The sequence below is a fragment of the Rhinopithecus roxellana genome, chromosome 12 (genome assembly GCF_007565055.1).
Source record: "Rhinopithecus roxellana isolate Shanxi Qingling chromosome 12, ASM756505v1, whole genome shotgun sequence".
Classification (NCBI taxonomy): Eukaryota; Metazoa; Chordata; class Mammalia; order Primates; family Cercopithecidae; genus Rhinopithecus; species Rhinopithecus roxellana.
In genome coordinates this window covers 109,451,452-109,472,429 of record NC_044560.1, presented here as the reverse complement: position 1 = coordinate 109,472,429, position 20,978 = coordinate 109,451,452, and the positions used below count along the sequence as shown (strand labels likewise).

The 20,978-nt window shown below is 52.1% G+C and overlaps 1 protein-coding gene across 3 annotated transcripts; it reads right to left on the bottom strand.

Moving 5' to 3' along the window:
- Window positions 1-1,417: 1,417 nt before the first annotated feature.
- Window positions 1,418-20,608, bottom strand: RCN3 (reticulocalbin 3). 3 transcript variants are annotated; one of them, XM_030913305.1, is made up of 7 exons: window positions 20,210-20,606; window positions 19,544-19,791; window positions 17,395-17,597; window positions 14,932-15,104; window positions 12,586-12,646; window positions 8,299-8,498; window positions 1,418-1,630 (listed from the first exon to the last, which is right to left on the bottom strand). In XM_030913305.1, exons 2-7 carry the CDS (start codon window positions 19,783-19,785, stop codon window positions 1,622-1,624), a joined length of 888 nt encoding a protein of 295 aa, XP_030769165.1. In that variant the 5' UTR covers window positions 19,786-19,791; window positions 20,210-20,606; the 3' UTR covers window positions 1,418-1,621. The 3 variants fall into 3 exon arrangements, with proteins under 3 accessions (XP_030769165.1, XP_030769164.1, XP_010367780.1); XM_030913304.1 differs by lacking the exon at window positions 1,418-1,630 and adding an exon at window positions 1,785-1,845 and having other exon boundaries at window positions 20,210-20,608; XM_010369478.2 differs by lacking the exon at window positions 1,418-1,630 and adding an exon at window positions 6,846-7,426 and having other exon boundaries at window positions 20,210-20,597.
- Between the last annotated feature and the right edge of the window lie 370 nt (window positions 20,609-20,978).

The following is a 20,978-nucleotide window of genomic DNA, read 5'->3' as shown; positions in this document are numbered from 1 at the left end:
TCCTAACACAGTAAAACCCTGTCTTTATTAAAAATACAAAAAATTAGCCAGGCGTGGTGGCGGGTGCCTGTAGTCCCAGCTACTCGGGAGGCTGAGGCAGGAGAATGGCATGAACCCAAGAGGCAGAGCTTGCAGTGAGCCGAGATTGCGCCACTGCACTCCAGCCTGGGTGACAGAGCAAGACTCTGTCTCAAAAGAAAAAAAAAAAAAAAAAATTAGCTAGGCGTGGTGTCACATGCCTGTAACCCCAGCTACTAGGGAGGCTGAAGCATAAGAATCACTTGCAGCTAGCTGAGATCAGTGGAGTGCAATGGCACAATGTTGGCTCTCTGCAACCGGAGTGCCCCAGTACTCTGGCCTGGGTGGCAAAGCAAGACTGGGTCTTTAAACACACGGGCCGGGGCCAGGTGCAGTGGCTCAGGCTTGTAATCCCAGCACTTAGGGAGGCCGAGGCGGGTGGATCACCTGAGGTCAGGAGTTTGAGACCAGCCTGGCCAACATGGCAAAACCCTGTCTCTACTAAAAACGCAAAAAGTAGCCAAGCACGGTGACCAGCACCAGTAATCTCAACTACTAGGGAGGCTGAGGCAGGAGAATCACTTGAACCCAGGAGGCGGAAGTTGCAGTGAGCCCAGATTGAACCACTGCACTCCAGTCTGGGCGACAGAGGAAGACTCCATCTCAAAACAAAACAAAACAAAAAAATACGGGCCAGGCGGGGTGGCTCACACCTGTAGTCCCAGCACTTTGGGGGGCTGAGGAGGGCAGATCTCCAGGTCAGGAGTTCGAGACCGGACTGACCAACAAGGTGAAACGCCGTCTCTGCGAAAATCACAAAAATTAGCCAGACATAGTGGTTCACACCTGTAATCCTAGCACTTTGGGAGACCAAGGCAGGCGGATCACCTGAGATCAGGAGTTTGAGACCAGCCTGGCCAACATGGCAAAACTCCGTCTCCATTAATAACACAAAATATTAGCTGCACGTGGTGGCGGGCGCCTGTAATCCCAGCTACTTGGGAGGCTGAGGCAGGAGAATCGCTTGAACCCGGGAGGTGGAGGTTGCAGTGAGACAAGATTGCACCACTGCACTCCAGCCTGGGAGATAGACGGAGACTTGTCTAAAAAAAAACAAACAAAAAAAACCCCAAAAAACTATTTGTACTTATTTGCTTAAATCTGTGTAAATTCTCCTTGGAAGGAAACACTGGCTGTCTGTGAACAGTTGAACTTAGTGGAAGGTGGTGTTTTTAGCCTGTAGCATCCTGTATATTTAGGGTTTTGTATCCTGTGAGAGTATGGCCATTATTTTAAAATAAAATATGCAAGAGTATTTTAAAACCAAAAAAATTCTGGAGAGAAGCACTAAGTGTGACAAGATGCTGGGCAGTTTTTCACCATAAACTGTTCTTTGCAAGTAATTTGTTGCTATGTGTGGGTATTGTTTTAGATACACAGTGTTTCCAAACACGCAGCCCTCAGAGATTTACCAATACGCCCTTCCTCCCACATAAACCAGTTCTCCACGTCCAGCCACTAGAGGGCAGTATGTTATCATACTGAAATGCTTGGAGTCAGACGCGCTTGGATTCAAATTCCAGTCCTCCCACACAGATAACAGTTACAAACCCTGGAAAAAACATAGGAAACAATTACCCAAAGGCAAGGCACTGGATGGTAAACAAAAGCAGATAGAGCAACTGGAGGGGACTTGACACTCAGAAAAAAGAAAGAAACTGGGCAAGTTTCTTATTTGTACAACTTTTACTTGGGGGTGAGTTCTAGTCCATACCATGACTGGCGGCTAAAACATCAGGAGAGATCCAGTCTTCCCAGCTTGAAGAACTACAGCAAAAGGAAGGTGAGGAGATAAATCTTGGAGAGAGAAGCTGGAGAGAGGGTACCCGGAATGATTTCTATAAACTCTACTCAAGTATCTTTTTTTTTTTTTTTCAGATGGAGTCTCACTCTGTCGCCCAGTTTGGAGTGCAGTGGTGCAAGCTCCGCCTCCCGGGTTCACGCCATTCTCCTGCCTCAGCCTCCTGAGTAGCTGGGACTACAGGCCCCCACCACCACGCCCAGCTAATTTTTTGTGTTTTCAGTAGAGACGGGGTTTCACCGTGTTAGCCAGGATGGTCTCGATTTCCTGACCTTGTGATCTGCCTGCCTCAGCCTCCCAAAGTGCTGGGATTACAGGCGTGAGCCACCACACCCGGCCCAACTCTACTCAAATATCTAGCTGACCTTGAGCCCTGGCTGCGTGGGTACACTCCAAAAAGCCCAGCTAAACCTAAAAAAAAACAAAACAAAACAGTGAACTGGCTGGGCGCGGTGGCTCATGCCTATAATTGCAGCAATTTGGGAGATCGGGGCAGGCAGATCACCTGCGGTCGGGAGTTCGAGACCAGCCTGGCCAACACGGTGAAACCCCGTCTCTACTAAAAATACAAAAATTTGCTGGGCGTGGTGGTCCATGCCTGTAATCCCAGCTACTTGGGAGGCTGAGACTGGAGAATCTCTTGAGCCAGGGAGGTGGAGGTTGCAGTGATTCAAGATCGCGCCATTGCACTCCAGCCTGGGCGACAAGAGCAAGACTCCACCTAAAACAAACAAACAAACAAACAAACAAACAAACAAACAAAAAAGTAGCTATTGGCTAGGCATAATGGTTCAAGCCAGTAATCCCAGCACTTTTGGGAGGTTGAGGCAGGAGGATCATTTGAGCCCAGGAGTTCAAGACTAGCTTGGCAACATGACAAACCTTGTCTCTATAAAAAAAAAAAAAAAAAAAATGCAAAAAATTAGCTGCCTCTAATGGCCCATGCCTGTAGTCCCAGCTACTCAGGAGGCTGAGGTGGGAGTATCACCTGAGCCCAGGAGGTTGAGGCTGCAGTGAACCATAATTTTGCCACTGCACTCCAACCTGGGTGACAGAGTGAGACCCTGTCTCAAAAAACAAAAAGAATTTTTTTTTAATTTAAAAATAAAAATAGCCATTGATAGGGTGGCTGCAGAGGCTCACACCTGTAATTCCAGTACTTGGGGAGGCTGAGGCTGGAAAAACACTTGAGTCCAGGAGTTCCAAGAGCATCCTGGCCAACATAGTAAAATGTCTTCTCCACAAAAAATTTAACATTAACCCAGCATGGCCGGGCACAGTGGCTCACTCCTGTAATCCCAGCACTTTGGGAGGCCAAGACAGGTGGATCACTTGAGGCCAGGAGTTCAAGACAGCCTGGCCAACATGGCAAAACTCTGTTTCTGCCAAAAAAATACAAAAAACTGGCTAAGTGTGGTGGTGGGTTCCTACGGTCCCGGCTTCTTGGGAGGCTGAGACACAAGAATTGCCTTAACCCGGGAGGTGGAAGTTGCAGTGATCTGAGATCATGCCACTGCACTCCAGCCTGGATGACAGAGCAAGACTCTGTCTCAAAAAAAAAAAAAAAAAAAAAAAAAAAAGCCCAGCTTGGTGATACACACCTATAGTCCCAGCTACTCTGGAGGCTGAGGTGGGAGGATAGCTAGAGCTCGGGAGATCAAAGCTACAATGAGCTGTGATCTCACCACTGCATGAGGCCTCATACACGCACTGGGGCCTCACACACACAAAAAAAGCTATTGTAATAGCTATTAAAACTATACTCAAGAGTCTAAATGTTTATAATGCATAAAACGACAGGAAATGTCAGTGAATAAATAATAAAAAAGAATAACATGGAAATTCTAGAACTAGTAAGCACATTTGGCAAGTTCACAGCATATGAATATCAATTCTATTTTATATATTGGAAGCAAAATCTTGAAATATGAAGTTAAAAAGCATTTTAATTTGCTATAGCAGAGGAAAAAAACCATGATACTTAGGGATTAATTTAACAACAACAACAAAAAACTGAAAACTACAAAACATTGATGAGATAAGTAAAAGACTTACAGCAATGTGGAGATATACCATGTTTGTTTATTTATTTATTTTTTTGAGACGGAGTCTCACTCTGTCACCCAGGCTGGAGTGCAGTGGCGGGATCTCAGCTCACTGCAAGCTCCGCCTCCCGCGTTTACGCCATTCTCCTGCCTCAGTCTCCCCAGTAGCTGGGACTACAGGCGTCCGCCACCTCACCCGGCTGGTTTTTTGTATTTTTTAGTAGAGACGGGGTTTCACTATGTTAGCCAGGATGGTCTCGATCTCCTGACCTCGTGATCCTTCCGTCTCGGCCTCCCAAAGTGCTGGGATTACAGGCTTGAGCCACCGCGCCCGGCCTATACCATGTTTATAGATTGGTAAACTTAATATTATTAAGATGTTGGCCGGGCGCAGTAGCTCAAGCCTGTAATCCCAGCACTTTGGGAGGCCGAGACGGGCGGATCACGAGGTCAGGAGATCGAGACCATCCTGGCTAACACGGTGAAACCCTGTCTCTACTAAAACACACACACAAAAAAAAACTAGCCGGGCGAGGTGGCGGGCGCCTGTAGTCCCAGCTACTCCGGCGGCTGAGGCAGGAGAATGGCGTGAACCCGGGAGGCGGAGCTTGTAGTGAGCTGAGATCCGGCCACTGCACTCCAGCCTGGGCGACAGAGCGAGACTCCGTCTCAAAAAAAAAAAAAAAAAAAAAAAAAAAAAGATGTCAGTTCTCTCCAAACCGTCTACAGGTTTACAATCTAACCCTGGGTTACGTCTATCTCCTTTCCCAAGAGGGAAAACAAAATCTATTAAATATGAGGGGATGGAGCTATGGGACTTTAGTCTTATAAAGGAGATATTTTTTCTTAGTTCCTTATGAGTTTTTAAATTAAAGAGCCTTAGTTTTAGACCAGTTTTAGGTTAACGAAGAAGTGAGTGCAAAGTACAGAGAATTTCCATATGCCCCTTCACCCCACCCTCAGTTTTCCTTACTAACATCTTGCATTAGTGTGGTACATTTGTTCCAATCAATAAGCCAATATTGATATATTAACTCAAGCCCATGGTTTATATTAGAATTAATTCTTTGTGTTGTACATACTGTGAGTTTTGTGTAATATATAATGACATACATCTATCATTACAGTATCATACAGAATGGTTTCACTACCCCAAAAAATCAGGGTTTTTTTTTTAATGTAATTTTTTTGGTTTTGTTTTTTTTAGACAGAGTCTCGCTTTCTCGCCAAGCTGGAGTGCAGTGGCACGATCTTGGCTCACTGCGCCTGGCTTAATTTTTTTTTTTTTTTTTTTTTTTTTTAAAGACAGGGCTGGTGGCGAGGCGCGGTGGCTCATGCCTGTAATCCTAGCACGTTGGGAGGCCGAGGTGGGTGGATCACGAGGTCAAGAGATCAAGACCATCCTGACCAATATGGTGAAACCCCATCTCTACTAAAAATACAAAAACTAGCTGGGCGTGGTGGCGCGTGTCTGTAATCCCAGCTACTCAGGAGGCTGAGGCAGGAGGCTGAGGCTTGAACCCAGGAGGTGGAGGGTGCAGTGAGCCAAGATCCCGCCACTGCACTCCAGCCTGGGCAACAGAGCGAGACTCCGTCTCAAAAAAAAAGAAAAGAAAGAAAAAGAGAGATGCCGTCTTCATGAAAGATCATCCCAGGCTGAGTCTTGAACTCCTGGGCTCAAGCAATCCTTGATTAATCCTTGGGATCACCGGCGTGAACCACTGCGCCCAACCTGACTCTTAAATAACTCAAAGCTGTTTATAATCCCTCCTCTGCTCATTACACTCCAGCGGCTCTCATTTCACTCAGAATAAATTCTGTCTGTCTCTCTGGGTCTCTGTCCCCCTCTCTCTGGTTCTCTATCCCCCTCTCTCTGGGTCTCTGTCTTCCTCTCTCTGGGTCGCTGTCCCCTCTCTCTGGGTCTCTGTTTCCCTCTCTCTTTCTGCCCCCTCTCTCTGGGTCTCTGTCCCTCTCTCTCTGAGTCCCCATCCCCTTCTCTCTGGGTCTCTGTCCATCTCTGTCTTGTCCCACCAAACAGGGACCACCATGACCTCCCTGCAGGGACCTGTAGAGTCTGGCCGCATGCCCCATCTGCTTTCAGTTGACCTTCTTCCCCTGGCTCATGCCCTTCCAGTCACTCTAGCCTCCTTGCTGCCACACCAGGCCCACTCCTGCCTCAGTGCCATTTTACTTGCTCTTCTCGCTCCCTGGAATGCTCTCCCTCCACATCTCTCCATGGCTCCCTCCTTCACTCTATTTATCATTGAGACTTTTACCAGCCACTCAGTCCTCAGAACATTGCCACACTGCTACACACTTCCCCTGCCACAGCGTCTGTCACGCCGTGCCATATTTTAGGTCGCTGTGTCTCTTCTTACCCACAGAACTGGGGCTCTGTGAGGGCAGGGCTTCCTGTCTGGTTTGTGTGCTGCAGAGTCCAGACTTTTTTTCCTTTTTTTTTTGAGACAGAGTCTTGCTCTGTCACCCAGGCTGGAGTGCAGCGGCACCATCTCGGCTCACTACAACCTCCAGCTCCCGGGTTCAAGCGATTCTCCTGCTTCAGCCTCCTGAGTAGCTGGGACTACAGGTGCCCAGCTAATTTTTGTATTTCTAGTAGAGATAGGATTTCACCATGTTGGCCAGGCTGGTCTCGAACTCCTGACCTCAGGAGTTTGGAACGCCCGCCTCGGCCTCCCAAATTGCTGGAACTATAGGCGTGAGCCACTGGGCCAGGTCCAATTTTGTTTGTTTGTTTGTTTTTATACCCAGAACACCCTCCAATCCCTCCAACACCCAGCTTCAAATGCCTGGTCCCCTATTGCATGCCTCAGCCCCCAACTCCCAGTCACAGCCCCCAAACCGTCTCCAGAGACCCTTTCCCCTTCATAGAGACAGGCAGACAACAGACAGACACAGACACACAGGGTCCCGGCGCTGGCTTTTATTGGCTCCTGGCAGGGAGGCGGTGTCCCAGGCCGGGCCAGGCAGGAGAGAGCTGGGGCCAGGGGAGCTTCAGTCTGTTTGGTGGAGGCTCAGATTTGGAGCTGGAGGGGTTGGTGGCGGATTTTAGAGGCTGAGCTTGGGGCCAGGGTCCCTGGGTCTGGGCTGGGAGACTCAGTCAGAAATAGGTGTTGCTTATCCTCTGGGACTGTGACGGCCCCTCCCTGGGGCTGGGGGTATGACAGGGACAGAAGCTGACCCAGGGGGTTCCTGAGAGCCCATGAGCAGGAGGATGCCAGGGACTGCATCTGCCTCCTGCAGGGCCTGGACAGGGAGGGGGCTAGACCACGGCGGCCCCTCCTTGGGTCACTGTGTGGGGCCTTGAGGTTGTGGCAGGTGCACGGGGCTCGGGTCACTGTGCCCGGCCCCTGAGGCCGTGGCAGGTGCACGGAGCTCACAGCTCATCGTGGTGCCGGGTCAGGTCCTCGCCATAGTTGGTGGCCTGACTGCCCACAAACATGTTCCAATTACCCAGGATCTCCGCTTTGCTCAGCCGCCCGTCCTGGAGGGAGGGTCAGGGTTCAGAGGGGACAACACGACCCTGCTTTCTTTTTTTTTCTTTTTTTTTGAGACGGAGTCTCGCTCTGCCGCCCAGGCTGGAGTGCAGTGGCCTGATCTCGGCTCACTGCAAGCTCCGCCTCCCAGGTTTACGCCATTCTCCTGCCTCAGCCTCCCGAGTAGCTGGGACTACAGGCGCCCGCCACCTCACCCGGCTAGATTTTTGTATTTTTAGTAGACATGGGGTTTCACCGTGTTAGCCAGGATGGTCTCGATCTCCTGACCTCGTGATCCGCCCGTCTCGGCCTCCCAAAGTGCTGGGATTACAGGCTTGAGCCACTGCGCCCGGCAACGGCCCTGCTTTTGAAAGCCCTCCCCACATCCAAGTGTGTCCCCAAGTCTCTGGGACCCTTCTCTCTGGGCCTCTGCCCCTTTCTCTCTGAGTCTGTCCCCGTCTTGGTCTCTGTCCTTCTCTCTTTGGGTCTCTAGGTCTCTGTCCCCCTCTCTCTGAATCTCTTTCCCCCTCTGTCTCTGCCCCCCCGCCGGGTCTCTGTCCTCTCTCTCTGGGACTCTTTCCCCCTCTCTGAGTCTCTGCCTCCCCCTCCCCGGGCCTCTGTCCCTTTCTCTCTGAGTCTGTCCCCTTGTCTTGGTCCCTGTCCTTCTTTCTTTGGGTCTCTGGGTCTCTGTCCCCCTCTCTCTCTGGGACTCTGTTCCCCACTCTCTCTGGGTCTCTGTCCCCCTCTCTTTTCCTCTCTCTCTGCCTTTCTTTTTTTATCCCACCTAAAAGGGACCCTAAGCTCCAGGCCCAGGTCTTGCTCATTTCTGGAGGCTGGCATGCGACGCCCACCCGCTCCTGCCACGGCCCCATCACTGCACCTTGTCCGTGTCGCTCTCGTGCAGGAGGTGATTGGCTTCCACCAGGGGCTGGTCCTGGGCCGGGGGCAGCACCCAGTGGCCCACTTCACTCCCGTCCAGGTGCCCGTCCTTGTTCAGATCCCGGAAGTCCCGGAACTGCTGCCTCTCCGTCTGCACCCACGCCGGCTCCTCCTCCCCAGGCTCGGCTGAGTACAGATCCGCTGGGGGACAGGACAGAGGGGACAAGGTCAGGGGCATCTCTGGGGGTCTAGTGGAGCTGGGGCCTGATCCTGGCTCTGATACTTCCTGAACCAGGCCCTTGAGCAGCTCACTACCCTCTCTCCCACCTCAGCTTCCTCTTCTGTTTCAATGGAATTAGTAACAAAACCTGACTTACAAGCAATCATTTATGTTACAGGTGAAATTCATTTGATGGGTTGATTGCATGATTGATTGATTTCATTGATACACACGTGAAGTAGTGTGTGCATTGGGCAAGGCAGTGCCTGGCACAGCGTAAGCAATGTCTATGCAGGAGGAACGTGCGAGGATGTTTGGGGCCAGTTAGCAGGTGACAGATATGCCAGGTGCAGTGATGACTGTAATCCAACACTTTGGGAGACCCAGGCAAGAGGGTCATTTGAGGCCAAGATTCAAGACCAATCTGGGGCCCGGCGCGGTGGCTCAAGCCTGTAATCCCAGCACTTGGGGAGGCTGAGACGGAAGGATCACGAGGTCAGGAGATCGAGACCATCCTGGCTAACACAGTGAAACCCCCGTCTCTACTAAAAAATTAAAAAAAAAAAAAACTAGCCAGGCGTGGTGGCGGGTGCCTGTAGTCCCAGCTACTCGGGAGGCTGAGGCAGGAGAATGGTGTGAACCCGGGAGGCGGAGCTTGCAGTGAGCTGAGATCCGGCCATTGCACTCCAGCCCGGGCGACAGAGCGAGACTCCGCCTCAAAAAAAAAAAAAAAAGACCAATCTGGGCAACATAGCAAGACCCTGTTTCTACAAGACTTTTTTTTTTTTTTTTTTTTTTTTTTGAGATGGAGTCTTGCTCTGATCACCCCACACCACTCCAGCCTGGGCAACAGGGCAAAATCCCATCTCTTTAAAAAAAAAAGTTTTTGGCCGGGCGCGGTGGCTCAAGCCTGTAATCCCAGCACTTTGGGAGGCCGAGACGGGCGGATCACGAGGTCAGGAGATCGAGACCATCCTGGCTAACACGGTGAAACCCCGTCTCTACTAAAAATAAAAAAAAAAAACTAGCCGGGCGAGGTGGCGGGCACCTGTAGTCCCAGCTACTCCGGAGGCTGAGGCAGGAGAATGGCGTAAACTCGCGGGCAGAGCTTGCAGTGAGCTGAGATCCGGCCACTGCACTCCAGCCCAGGCGACAGAGCAAGACTCCGTCTCAAAAAAAAAAAAAAAAAAAAAGTTTTTAAGATGAAATTTCGGTCTTGTTGCCCAGGCTGGAGCACAATGGCACAATTTTGGCTCACTGCAACCTATGCCTCCCGGGTTCAAGTGATTCTCGTTCCTCAGCCTCCCGAGTAGCTGGGATTACAGGCATGTGCCACCATGCCCAGCTAATTTTTGTATTTTTGGTAGAGACGGGGGGGGGGGGGTTTCACCATCTTGGTCAGGCTGGTCTTGAACTCCTGACCTCATGATCCACCTGCCTCAGCCTCCCAAAAGTGCTGGGATTACAGGCTGGAGTGCAGTGGCACAATCTCGGCTCACTGCAACCTCCACCTCCCGGTTTCAAGTAATTCTCCTGCCTCAGCCTCCCGAGCAGCTGGGATTACAGGCATCCACCACGACACCCAGCTAATTTTTGTAGTTTCAGTAGAGACAGGGTTTCATCATGTTAGCCAGGCTGGTCTTGGACTCCTGACCTCAAATGATCCACCCACCTCAGCCTCCTAAAGTGCTGGGAATACAGGTGTGAGCCACGGCGCCCACCCCAATTTTATACATCTTGATATGTTACTGTAGGGAGGAGTTAAGAAATAGGCGCCAGAGCCCAAACGTTCAAATCCCAGCCCTGCTTCTTCCCATTGTCTTTAGCAGATTCCTTCAACCTGCTGGGCCTCAGGTGTCATCTGTATAATGGAGGATAGTGACAGTTTCTGCCTTATAGAGCTGAGGAATGGAAGATGAAGTCTTAATGGGATGAAGTAATTGAGAAGACAGGCCAGGTGCAGTGTCTCATGCCTGTAATCCCAGCACTTTGGAGGCCAAGGCCGGCAGATCACCTGAGGTCAGAAGTTCAAGACCAGCCTGACCAACATGGTGAAACTCCGTCACTACTAAAAATACAAAATTAGCTGGACGTGGTGGTGCACACCTGTAGTCCCACCTACTCAGGAGGCTGAAACAAGGGAATTGCTTGAACCTGGGAGGCGGAGGTTGCAATGAGCTAAGATCCGCCACTGCACTCCAGCCTGGGCAACAAGACCAAGACTCTGTCTCAAAAAAAAAAAAAAAAAAAAGAGAGAGAGAGAGAGAGATGGGGACAGCTGCCAGCATCTGGGGCCTGTGACCGCTTGTGTCAGGGCCTGTCCTGTGTACGGGAGAAAGCTCAGGGGCATCCCTGGGCTCCATCCAGGAGATGTCAGTAGCATCCTCTCCCCACTAGAAGTAACAACCAGAAATATCTCCAGAGGCCACACTGGGCCTAGAGTCTTAGCTACTTGGGAGGCTGAGGTGGGAGGAAACCTTGAGCCCAGGAGGTCAAAGCTGCAGTGAGCCAAGATCACCCCACTGCACTCCAGCCTGGGCGACAGGGCAAGACCCCATCTCTCTCTCTCTCTTTTTTTTTTTTTAGAGACGGAGTTTCGCTCTTTTTGCCCAGGTTGGAGTGCAGTGGCGCGATCTCGGCTCACTGCAACCTCTGCCTCCCAGGTCCTAGCAATTCTCCTGCCTCTGCCTCCCGAGTAGCTGGGATTACAGGCACCTGCCACCATGTCCGGCTAATTTTTGTATTTTTAGTAGAGACGGGGGTTTCACCATCTTGGCCAGACTGGTCTCGAACTCCTGACCTCATGATCCACCCATCTCAGCCTCCTAAAGTGCTGGGATTACAGGCGTGAGCCACTGCTCCTGGCCCGACCCCATCTCTTAAGAAAAATAAAAATAAAAATGTTCTCTCAGCCAGGTGTGGTGATTCACGCCTGTAATCCCAGCTCTTTGGGAGGCCAAGGTGGAAAGATTGCTTGAGACCAGGAGTTCTAGTCCAACCTGGACAATATAGTGAGACCCCATCTCTATTTAATAGAGAGACACACACACATACAGACAGATAGAAAGACAGTGACAGAAAGAAAGAAAGAAAGAAAGAGAGAGGAAAGAAAGAAAAGAAGGAAGGAAAAGAGAGAGAAAGAGAAGAAAGAAAAATGATTTCTCATGCAGGATATGGTCAGAAAAAATAAAAGAATAAACAATGTTTTCGAACTTAAAAAAAAATTCCTGGCTGGGCGTGGTTACTCACGCCTGTAATCCCACCACTTTGGGAGGCCAAGATGGGCTGATCACCTGAGTCGGGAGTTCCAGACCAGTCTGGCCAACATGGTGAAATCCTATCTCCACTAAAAATACAAAAATTAGCCAGGCGTGGTGGCAGGCACCAGTAATCCCAGCTACTTGGGAGGCTGAGGCAGAAGAATCTCTTGAGCCTGGGAGGCGGAAGTTGCAGGGAGCCAAGATCATGCCACTGCACTCCAGCCTGGGCAACAGAGCAAAACTCTGTCTCAAAAAAAAAAAAAAAAAAAAAAAAAAAATTCCTTGTTAGCTTTCTCCTTGACTAAGTTTTTTGCCCACTAGGTGCAGGGACAGTGGCAGGGGCCCAGGGAGAACTCAGAGGGTATTGTGAGGGTCCGCCCAACATCCCATGTAACAGGAAACACAGTGCTGTGCAGACGCAGGTTCAAGACCAGCTTCCTGACCCCCCTCCTCAACTAAACATAGCCCCTGAACCTTGATTTTGTAGAAACTCCAGACCTCCAAGAAGGGACTTTGTCTGTGTTATTGTGTGCTGCAGCCTCAACCACCTGTATGCAGTAGGTGCTCAGCAAGTGTTTCCTGGGCCTGGCACACAGCAGGTGCTCAATAGATGCTTTTGGTGTCTGGTATACAGTAGGTGCTCAATGAATGTTGGGTGGCTGCATGAACTCAAGCAGTGAGTGCCCCTGCCCCCATGTCTGAGGGCCAATGCTCTGACGATGGGTGATGTACCTCCAGCTGCCCCCACCAACGCTGCCCATGCCTGAGGGAGGACAGGCGTCCCAGGAAGAAATTGGGGCCCACTCACCAATGTACTCCTCCACCTGGACATAGCCATCTTTGTTTCTGTCCAGGTCCTCCAGGGTTTCCTGGGGAGAGAGAGGCATTGAGGCTGGGGGCCAATGCCCCTGGCTCCTGGGGGAGGCTGGACCCCTGGGGCAAGAGTGAGAGGTTCTCTTGGAAATTTAGCTCTGGGCAGCTGTGGGGGGCAGGCAGAAGAGCAGTCTCAACAGGCGGCATGTGGGAAATGTGCGGGCTTTCTGGGATGTTATCATGATACAGGCACTACCTGCATTTACCGGGCGAGAGCTCGGAGGCCCCAATGTCCAGCAATGCACAGGTTTGTTGCACACAAGGAGAGCTGTCCTGGGTCCCTAATAACTTGCTCAAGCCCCAGCAAACACCCTTGAAGGGGAGAAGCTCCTTTACGTTTTAACAGAGCCTAGAAACTACCTCTGCTTTTTGCGTGAACATGCTATACTTTGGGGGTTCTTCTAACACACTTGACACCTCTGCTCCTTGTTTTTGTGCCCTTCTTGAGCAAAATGATTTTTGTTCCCCGATGTATTTATTTATTTTTTATTTTATTTATTTTTTTTGAGACAGAGTCTCGCTGTGTCGCCCAGGCTGGAGTGCAGTGGCGCGATCTCGGCTCACTGCAAGCTCCGCCTTCCGGGTTCATGCCATTCTCCCGCCTCAGCCTCCAAGTAGCTGGGATTACAGGCGCCCGCCACCATGCCCGGCTAATTTTTTTTTTGTATTTTTAGTAGAGACGGGGTTTCACCATGTTAGCCAGGATGGTTTTGATCTCCTGACCTCATGATCCGCCCGCCTCGGCCTCCCAAAGTGCTGGGATTACAGGCTTGAGCCACCGCGCCCGGCCTTGTTCCCCGATTTATATCCAAACTCATTTACTATAAGACTGTGGGCTGGGCTGGGCGCGGTGGCTCACGCCTATAATCCCAGCACTTTGGGAGGACGAGGCGGGAGGATAGATTGATCCCAGGATTTCGAGACTAGCCTGGGCAACATGGCGAGACTCTGTCTCTACACAAAAATTTAAAAATTAGCCAGGCATGGCTGGGCACGGTGGCTCATGCCTGTAATCCCAGCACTTTGGGAGGCCGAGGTGGGCAGATCACGAGGTCAGGAGCTCGAGACCATCCTGGCTAACACAGTGAAACCCCGTCTCTACTAAAAATACACACACACACACACACACAATAATTAGCCACGCACGCCTGTAGTCCCAGCCACTCCGGAGGCTGAGGCAGGAGAATGGCATGAACCCGGGAGGCGGAGCTTGCAGTGAGCCAAGATCGCACCCCTGCACTCCAGCCTGGGCGACAGAGCGAGACTCCGTCTCAAAAAAAAAAAAAAAAAATTAGCCAGGCATGGTGGCGTGCGCCTGGTGGTCTCAGCTTCTCAGAAGGCGGAGGTGGGAGGATCACTTGAGCCCAAGAGTTTGAGGTTGCAATGAGCTGAGATCGAGCCACTGCCTTCCAGTCTGGGCAACAGAGTGAGGCGTGTCTCAAAAAAAAAAAAAAAAAAAAAAAAAAGAGGAAGGAAAGAAAAAAAACTCTTCTTCTATAGAACAAAGCACATTTTGGTGTCAGGCATGGTGGCTCACGCCTGTAATCCTAGCACTCTGGGAGGCCGAGGTGGGCAGATCACTTGAGGTCAGGAGTTCAAGACCAGCCTGGCCAACATGGTGAAATCCCATCTCTACTAGAAAAAAAATACAAAATTGGCTGGGCACGGTGGCTTATGCCTGTAATCCCAGCACTTTGGGAGGCTGAGGTGGGTGGATCACCTGAGGTCGAGAGTTTGAGACCAGCCTAACCAACATGGAGAAACTCCATCTCTGCTAAAAATTAGCCAGGTGTGGTGGCGCAAGCCTATAATCCCAGCTACTTGGGATGCTGAGGCAGGAGAATTGCTTGAACCTGGGAGGCGGAGATTGCAGTGAGCCAAGATCACACCACTGCTTTCCAACCTAGGCGACTGAGGGAGACTATGTCTCAAAAAAAAAAAAAAAAAAGAAAGAAAGAAAGAAAAGAAATTGTATAGGGTGGGGCACAGTGACTGTCTGAGGGAAGGCCGGGGGCCTGGACCCCAAATGCGAGCACAGGGAGGGGGAGGCCAGATGAGGAGAGATCAGAGCCCAGGGGTTTGAGAGTGGAGGTGGGAAAGGTCACCCTCCCCTGACCTGCGCTTGTGGCCTGGGTTCCCTGGCAAGATGCTGGAGAGCCAGGTGACTGCGTGCCCCAAGATCTGTGCTGGGAAGCAGGACCAGAACCAGAAGCCTGGGTTCCTGGAAGGGTGTGGGATCCTGGAAGGGTGTGGGGGGCAGGGTTCCCCAGCCACCACTCACAGCAATCACGATGTCCCTCATGTGAGGGAACTCCTCAGGGTGCAGGAAGGCCGTCAGCTCCTCCCGAGTGGCCATCGAGTCCCCATCCTGGTCGGCCACCCGGAAACGCCGCTCATCCCGAGCCAGCATCTTTTTGTAGGTCTCTGCATCCTCCACGTCATGGAATTCTTCACCTGGGGAAGGACAGGTCTCAGTGAGATGAGCTTTAATGGAGGAAACACCAAGCAGGTTAAAACAAAGTAAATCCTACTGGACTACAAATATTTCTGTGGAGTTAATAATAAGTATATATCAATAGGCTGGATGCGGTGGCTCATGCCTGTAATCCCAGCACTTTGGGAGGCTGCGGCTGGCGGATCACTTGAGGTCAGGAGTTCGAGACCAGCTTGGCCAACATGATGAAACCCCATCTCTACTAAAAACACAAAATTAGCCTGTAATCCCAGCTACTTGAGAGGCTGAGGCAGGAGAATCGCTTGAACCTGGGAGGCGGAGGTTGCAGTGAGCCGAGACTATGCCACTGCACTCCAGCCTGGGCAACAAGAGCGAAACTCCCTCAAAAAAAAAAGTATATATCGATACTTTATATATAATTTGTATGTATATTTATTATATAAGTATATAATATATAATACATTATATAATGTATTAGTGTGTATATATATTTATTAATTTTTAATTTTTTTTTTTTTTTGAGATGGAGTCTCGCTCTGTCACCCAGGCTGGAGTCCAGTGGCCCAATCTCGGCTCACTGCAAGCTCTGCCTCCCAGGTTCATGCCATTCTCCTGCCTCAGCCCCCTGAGTAGCTGGGACTACAGGCACCTGCCACTGCGCCTGGCTAATTTTTTGTATTTTTAGTAGAGACGGGGTTTCACCGTGTTAGCCAGGATGGTCTTGATCTCCTGACCTCGTGATCTACCCACCCTGGCCTCCCAAAGTGCTGGGATTACAGGTGTTAGCCACCGCGCCTGGCCTATTTTTTTTTTTTAATTTTTTTGAGACACAGTCTCCCTGTGTCACCCAGGCTGGAGTGCAGTGTTGTGATCTCGGTTCACTGCAACTTCCGCCTCCTGGGTTCAAGCGGTTCTCGTGTCTCACCCTCCAGAGTAGCTGTGGTTACAGGTGCATGCCATCACACCCAGCTAAGTTTTCTTTTTTTTTAGTAGAGACGGGGTTTTGCCATGTTGGCCAGGCTGGTCTCTAACTCCTGATCTCAAGTGATCCACCCGCCTCGGCCTCCCAAAGTGTTGGGATTACAGGCATGAGCCATTGCACCCAGGCTATATAACATATTATATCCACACAATAAATTACCTAACGTGTGAGAGATTATATGCTAAGCTCTTTATGTACAATACTGCATTTAATCATCACAAAAAGCAGGTACAGTGGGTTTTTCCATGTGTTCTACTTTCTGAATGCAAAAACGGATTCCCGGAGAGAAGAAATAACTGATCCAAGGGTGTGGAGACAGGAATAATGGACTTTGAGTTGACAGTAGCTCTTTTGGCCCCAGATTGAGGCTGTGATGGGGTAACTTACAGGGACTGAGATGACTTGACTGAGAGGAGGGGAAGGGCATTGTAATTGGAGGGAACAATATGGGCAGAGGGTAGAGGTTTGAGGAGTGTGGTGAGTTCAGGAAAATCACAGAAGATCCATTTGGGGCAGAAAATGCAGAAAAACAAAGCTACAGGTGGAGATGTCCAGGCTGAGGAATGGGACTGTCTCCTGGGGGCCCAAGAAGGGGAGGGAGAGGCAGAGTCAGTGCTGGGTGTGAAGACTCCCCTGGAGCCCTGTGGAGGACAGGCTGGAGGGAGAGGCTGGGGCCAGGGACAGAGAGGAGAGGAGGGAGGGAATGAGGGCTGTGTGTGTGTGTGTTTGGAGGGGTGGGGCACTGGGGCTGGGGCTTGGGACAGAAAGGAGGGATCTGAGAGTCGGGGGCAGAGTGACTGGCTTTGGGGTTCTCAGGATGACGTCACGGAGGTTAGGGGTCAGGATGACAAAGCATGGAAAGTAGGTGTCCTTGGCCCGGGATCTGAAGTTCCCTAAGTCATACTGTCACATTGTCATAGAGGTGGTGGGTCCCAGAATAAAATCCCTTAAGGGAGCCTGGGTAGCTCAGTTGGTAGAGCATTGGACTTTTAATCTGAGTGCCCTGGGTTCAAGTCCCTCTTTGGGCGTGTTCAGTGGCTTTTAGTACCTAATTCTGACTTCATGTTTGAAAAAACGATCGTTTTTAGTATGCAGCTAAAAACCAGAAAAATAAGCAAACGAAAAACAAAAAAGAGAAGCCAGAGGTGAGAAAGTGAAGATCTCACAGTGATGGGCTCCTAAAAGTGGGTAGAGCCTGGTTAGGGGCCAGGGACTCCGAGTAAACGGGTTCAGGTTCTCAGAATGAGGCGGTCCAGAAGGTCAGGGTAACGTTGTATGGGGAGCAGGGTCGGGGGCTCGCCGCGTACCGGGCGCGTAGTGGCCATAGGTGGCGTTGCGCAGCTCCTCCCAACCCACACGCCCGTCGCGGTCCGTGTCGTACGTGTCCCAGGCCGCGCTCACCGAGTCCCGTATGTGCCGCTGCTGCGTGTGCGCGATCCACGCGCGAAGCTCTGCCAGCGATACCCAGCCGTCGCCGTCCCCCGCACGGTCCATGCGGTCCACGATCCGCCTGTGAGCCGGGGCGGGCACAAGTCAGTCTCTGGTCCCGCCCCAGGCCCCGCCCCTCGCACGGGGCCACGCCCCCGGGACACATCGGATCCGCGGGTGAACTGGGGAGGAACGCGTGTCAATTTCAGGACCAAACCCACCGGAGGACCCTCAGCCTAGGGTCCACCCCCGGGACAAGTCACGCCCTTCCTGAAAACGAGCGGGCCTGCTGGGAGCACTGCGTGGGAGAGACCTACGACAATGCAGGGCCACCCTCTCCGCGCCGGCCCCGCCCTCGGCCTGCACGTGCTGCACCTCTAGCTGGGCTGAGCTGGGGTGGTGATGGGGAGCGCGGCGTCGCACTACGCCCCTTGCCAGGGGGGCCCTGTTCCAAGACTGACTTTGAACCCAGACAGCCACGGCCACACCCCCGAGCCCCCGCTGTCTCAGGCCCCGACCCGCCCCATACCCCGCCCCCTTACCAGGCTGCGCGTGTCAATTTCAGGCTCCTATCCCTCCAGCCCTGCCCTGTGCTGCGCCTGGTGGCTTTCTCCTGCCTGCTCCTGGCTGAATCAGGCACTGCCCGAGGACCATCACCCGCAACCCCAGGGGCTCGGTCTCTCTATACCCCTCCCCATGCTCCTCGGGGCTCCTGTGCCTCTCCCCGTCACATGTCAAGCCACTTTAGGTTCCATCTCGCCCCTTCTCTCGGACCACGCTTGTCAGCTCCCCGGCCCTTCTCCTCTGGCTTGGTGACGCCATGTCAGGCCGGTCCTCGCCCAATCTCTAATTAACAGAGACTACGTGGAGCCCTCCTCCCGGTCACCGTGTCTAGGCCCCGGGCGGCCCCCTCCCTAAGGTCAAAAATCTGAGACAGCAGAGCCCTCTCCAGGCCTGCCTGAGTCACCGCCCCACCTCCCGCACCAGGCGGTCTCTGCTCGGGTCTGTCACGGGCCAACTCTGTCCCCAGACTCACACCCTTCTCTGAAGTTACTGCTGTTGTTACGAGCTTGGGCTCCACAGCCAGACATTTTAGGTCCAAATCCAGCCACTTCCTCTTACTGGCTGTGTGACTGTGGGTAAGTGACTTAACCTCTCTTGTGCCTCGGTTACCCCTCTGTAAAATAGAAAGAAAAAATGGTACCTGCCCCAAAAGGGCAGTTGTGGGGAATAAATGAGTTTGGCCATGGAAAGCACTTAGGACAGGACAGGCGTGGCGGCTCACGCCTATAATCCCAAGCTTGGGAAGCCAAGACGGGCGGATCATTTGAGATCAGGCCTTCCAGACCAGCCTGGCCCACATAGTGACACCTCATCTCTATTAAAAACACAAAAATTAGCGGGGCGTAGTGGCCCGAACCTGAAATCCCAGCTACTCGAAGGCTGACAAGGGAGAACTGCTTGAATTCAGGAGGTGGAGGTTGCAGTGAGCCGAGATAGTACCACTGCACTCCAGCCTGGGCAACAGAGCGAGACTCCGTCTCAAATAATGATGATAATAATAATAATAATATAATAGGCCGGGCACGGTGGCTCACGCCTGTAATTCCAGCACTTTGGGAGGCCGAGGTGGGCAGATCACCTGAGGTCAGAAGTTCAAGACCAGCCTAGTCAACATGGTGAAACCCAGTCTCTACTAAAAATACAAAAATTAACTGTGCGCAGTGGTAGGTGCCTGTAATCTCCACTACTTGGGGGGCTGAGGCAGGAGAATCGCTTGAACCCAGGAGGTGTAGGTTGCAGTGAGCTGAGATCGCGCCACTGCACTCCATCCTGGGCAACAAAGCCAAAGGTCCTCTTTATGCCTCAATTTTAACTTAATTTGTTTTTCCCAAGGAGAGAAGGTAGAATTTCATTTCTCACAAAGAACTGAAGTTCAGTCCACGCCATTTCTCTGACCCCTGTCAATACCCCGCAACTCTCTCCCAAACCCCACCTCCGAACACGCCCCAACCACGTCTCTCCTACCCCAGACGGGCCTGGCTTTCCTCTGGGGTGAGTTGGTCGAATTCCTTGGCCACTTCCCGTCCCAGGAAAGCCTCATGGTCGTACTGAAAGTTCCCGTGGGAGTCATCATGGGGGGCGTCGCTCAGGGAAGCCGCCTGGTGCACCCTCCCCTGGCCATGAGGGCCTGCGTCTGGGGACGGTTTCCCCTGGGCCCCGTGCCTCAGTAGCAACAGAAGCAGCAGAAGCGATGCTCGCCACATCATCGGTCCCTGGGGAGTGGCAAAGGCCAGGGGTCAGGGGTTACAGGCATGAGGACAGACATGGGACAGGAGAATGGCGGGGTGGAGGAGTTACCGAAGGGCAGGACAGGGAGATGGAAGTTGGCTACAAACTTTGGGGCTCAAAAAGGGCGGGCGATGGGGGAAAAGAGGGCGTGATGCTTAGAGGTAAAGCCACCTATGGGGGGACTGAATCTTCTGACGGAGTCTCAGGGGGGTCCCAGACCTGCGAGGGGGAATTTCAGGGAGAGACGTGGCGTACATCCCACGCAAAGTACAGGGCATAGTTGTGGCCAGCCAGAGGTCAGGGAGGCTCCCCGTCATTGCTCCCAGTCCAGACCCTGATCCTCGACCCGAGCCGCCCCGAGCCGCCCTGCCTGGACTGAGGCCCTCCACCCACTCCCTTTACCCAGTCATCCAGCCTCGCTCCGCTCTCCACGCTCCGCTCTGCGTTCCCGCAAATGTGCCCAATTCCGCCGCTCTCCAGTCAGGCCCCGCCTCTGGCTGCGCAGAGCCCCGCCCCCCGCCCAATGAACTTGCACGAGCGACTCACGGGGCGGGGCCAACGAGTGCCGGGAGGGCCGCGGGCGCCCCTCGCCACGTCCACAAAGGAAACCGTGGGCTGCCCGGGGAAAGCGGGTGGGCGACGCAGCAGTGACGCGGCCGGGGAGAACTACAACTCCTGTCAGTCGTCGCGGCACTCTGCCGTCCACCTCCAGCTGTTCTAGCCCCAACGCCTCACGGGAAATGTATTTTTCCCTCTTTCCCTTTGTCAGGATGGTTTAAGAAAGAGGTGTACGTCCCAACAGTCCTATACCAAAAAAAAAAAAAAAGAAAGAAAGAAAAAGGAAAGAAAGAAAAGAAAAGAAGGCCGGGTGCGGTGGCTCATGCTCATGCCTGTAATCGCAGCACTTTGGGAGACCGAGGCGGGCGGATCACCTGAGGTCGGGAGTTCAAGACCAGCCTGACCAACATGGAGAAACCTCGTCTCTACTAAACATACAAAATTAGCTGGGTGTGGTGGTGCATACCTATAATCCCAACTACTTTGGGAGGCTGAGCCAGGAGAATCGCTTGAACCCGGGAGGCGGAGGTTGCGGTCAGCTGAGATCGCGTCATTGCATTCCAGCCTGGGCAACAAGAGCGAAACTCCATCTAAAAAGAAAAAAAGAAAAAGA

Bases quoted from the DNA above. Each gene is read 5' to 3' on its own strand.
- RCN3 (XM_010369478.2), bottom strand. From the start codon at position 19,785: ATGATGTGGCGAGCATCGCTTCTGCTGCTTCTGTTGCTACTGAGGCAC. The intron at 15,105-17,394 runs GTACGCGGCGAG...GTCCTTCCCCAG, and splicing joins CTATGGCCACTACGCGCCCG to GTGAAGAATTCCATGACGTG. The intron at 7,427-8,298 runs GTGCAGTGATGG...CCCTCCCTCCAG, and splicing joins ACGAGAGCGACACGGACAAG to GACGGGCGGCTGAGCAAAGC.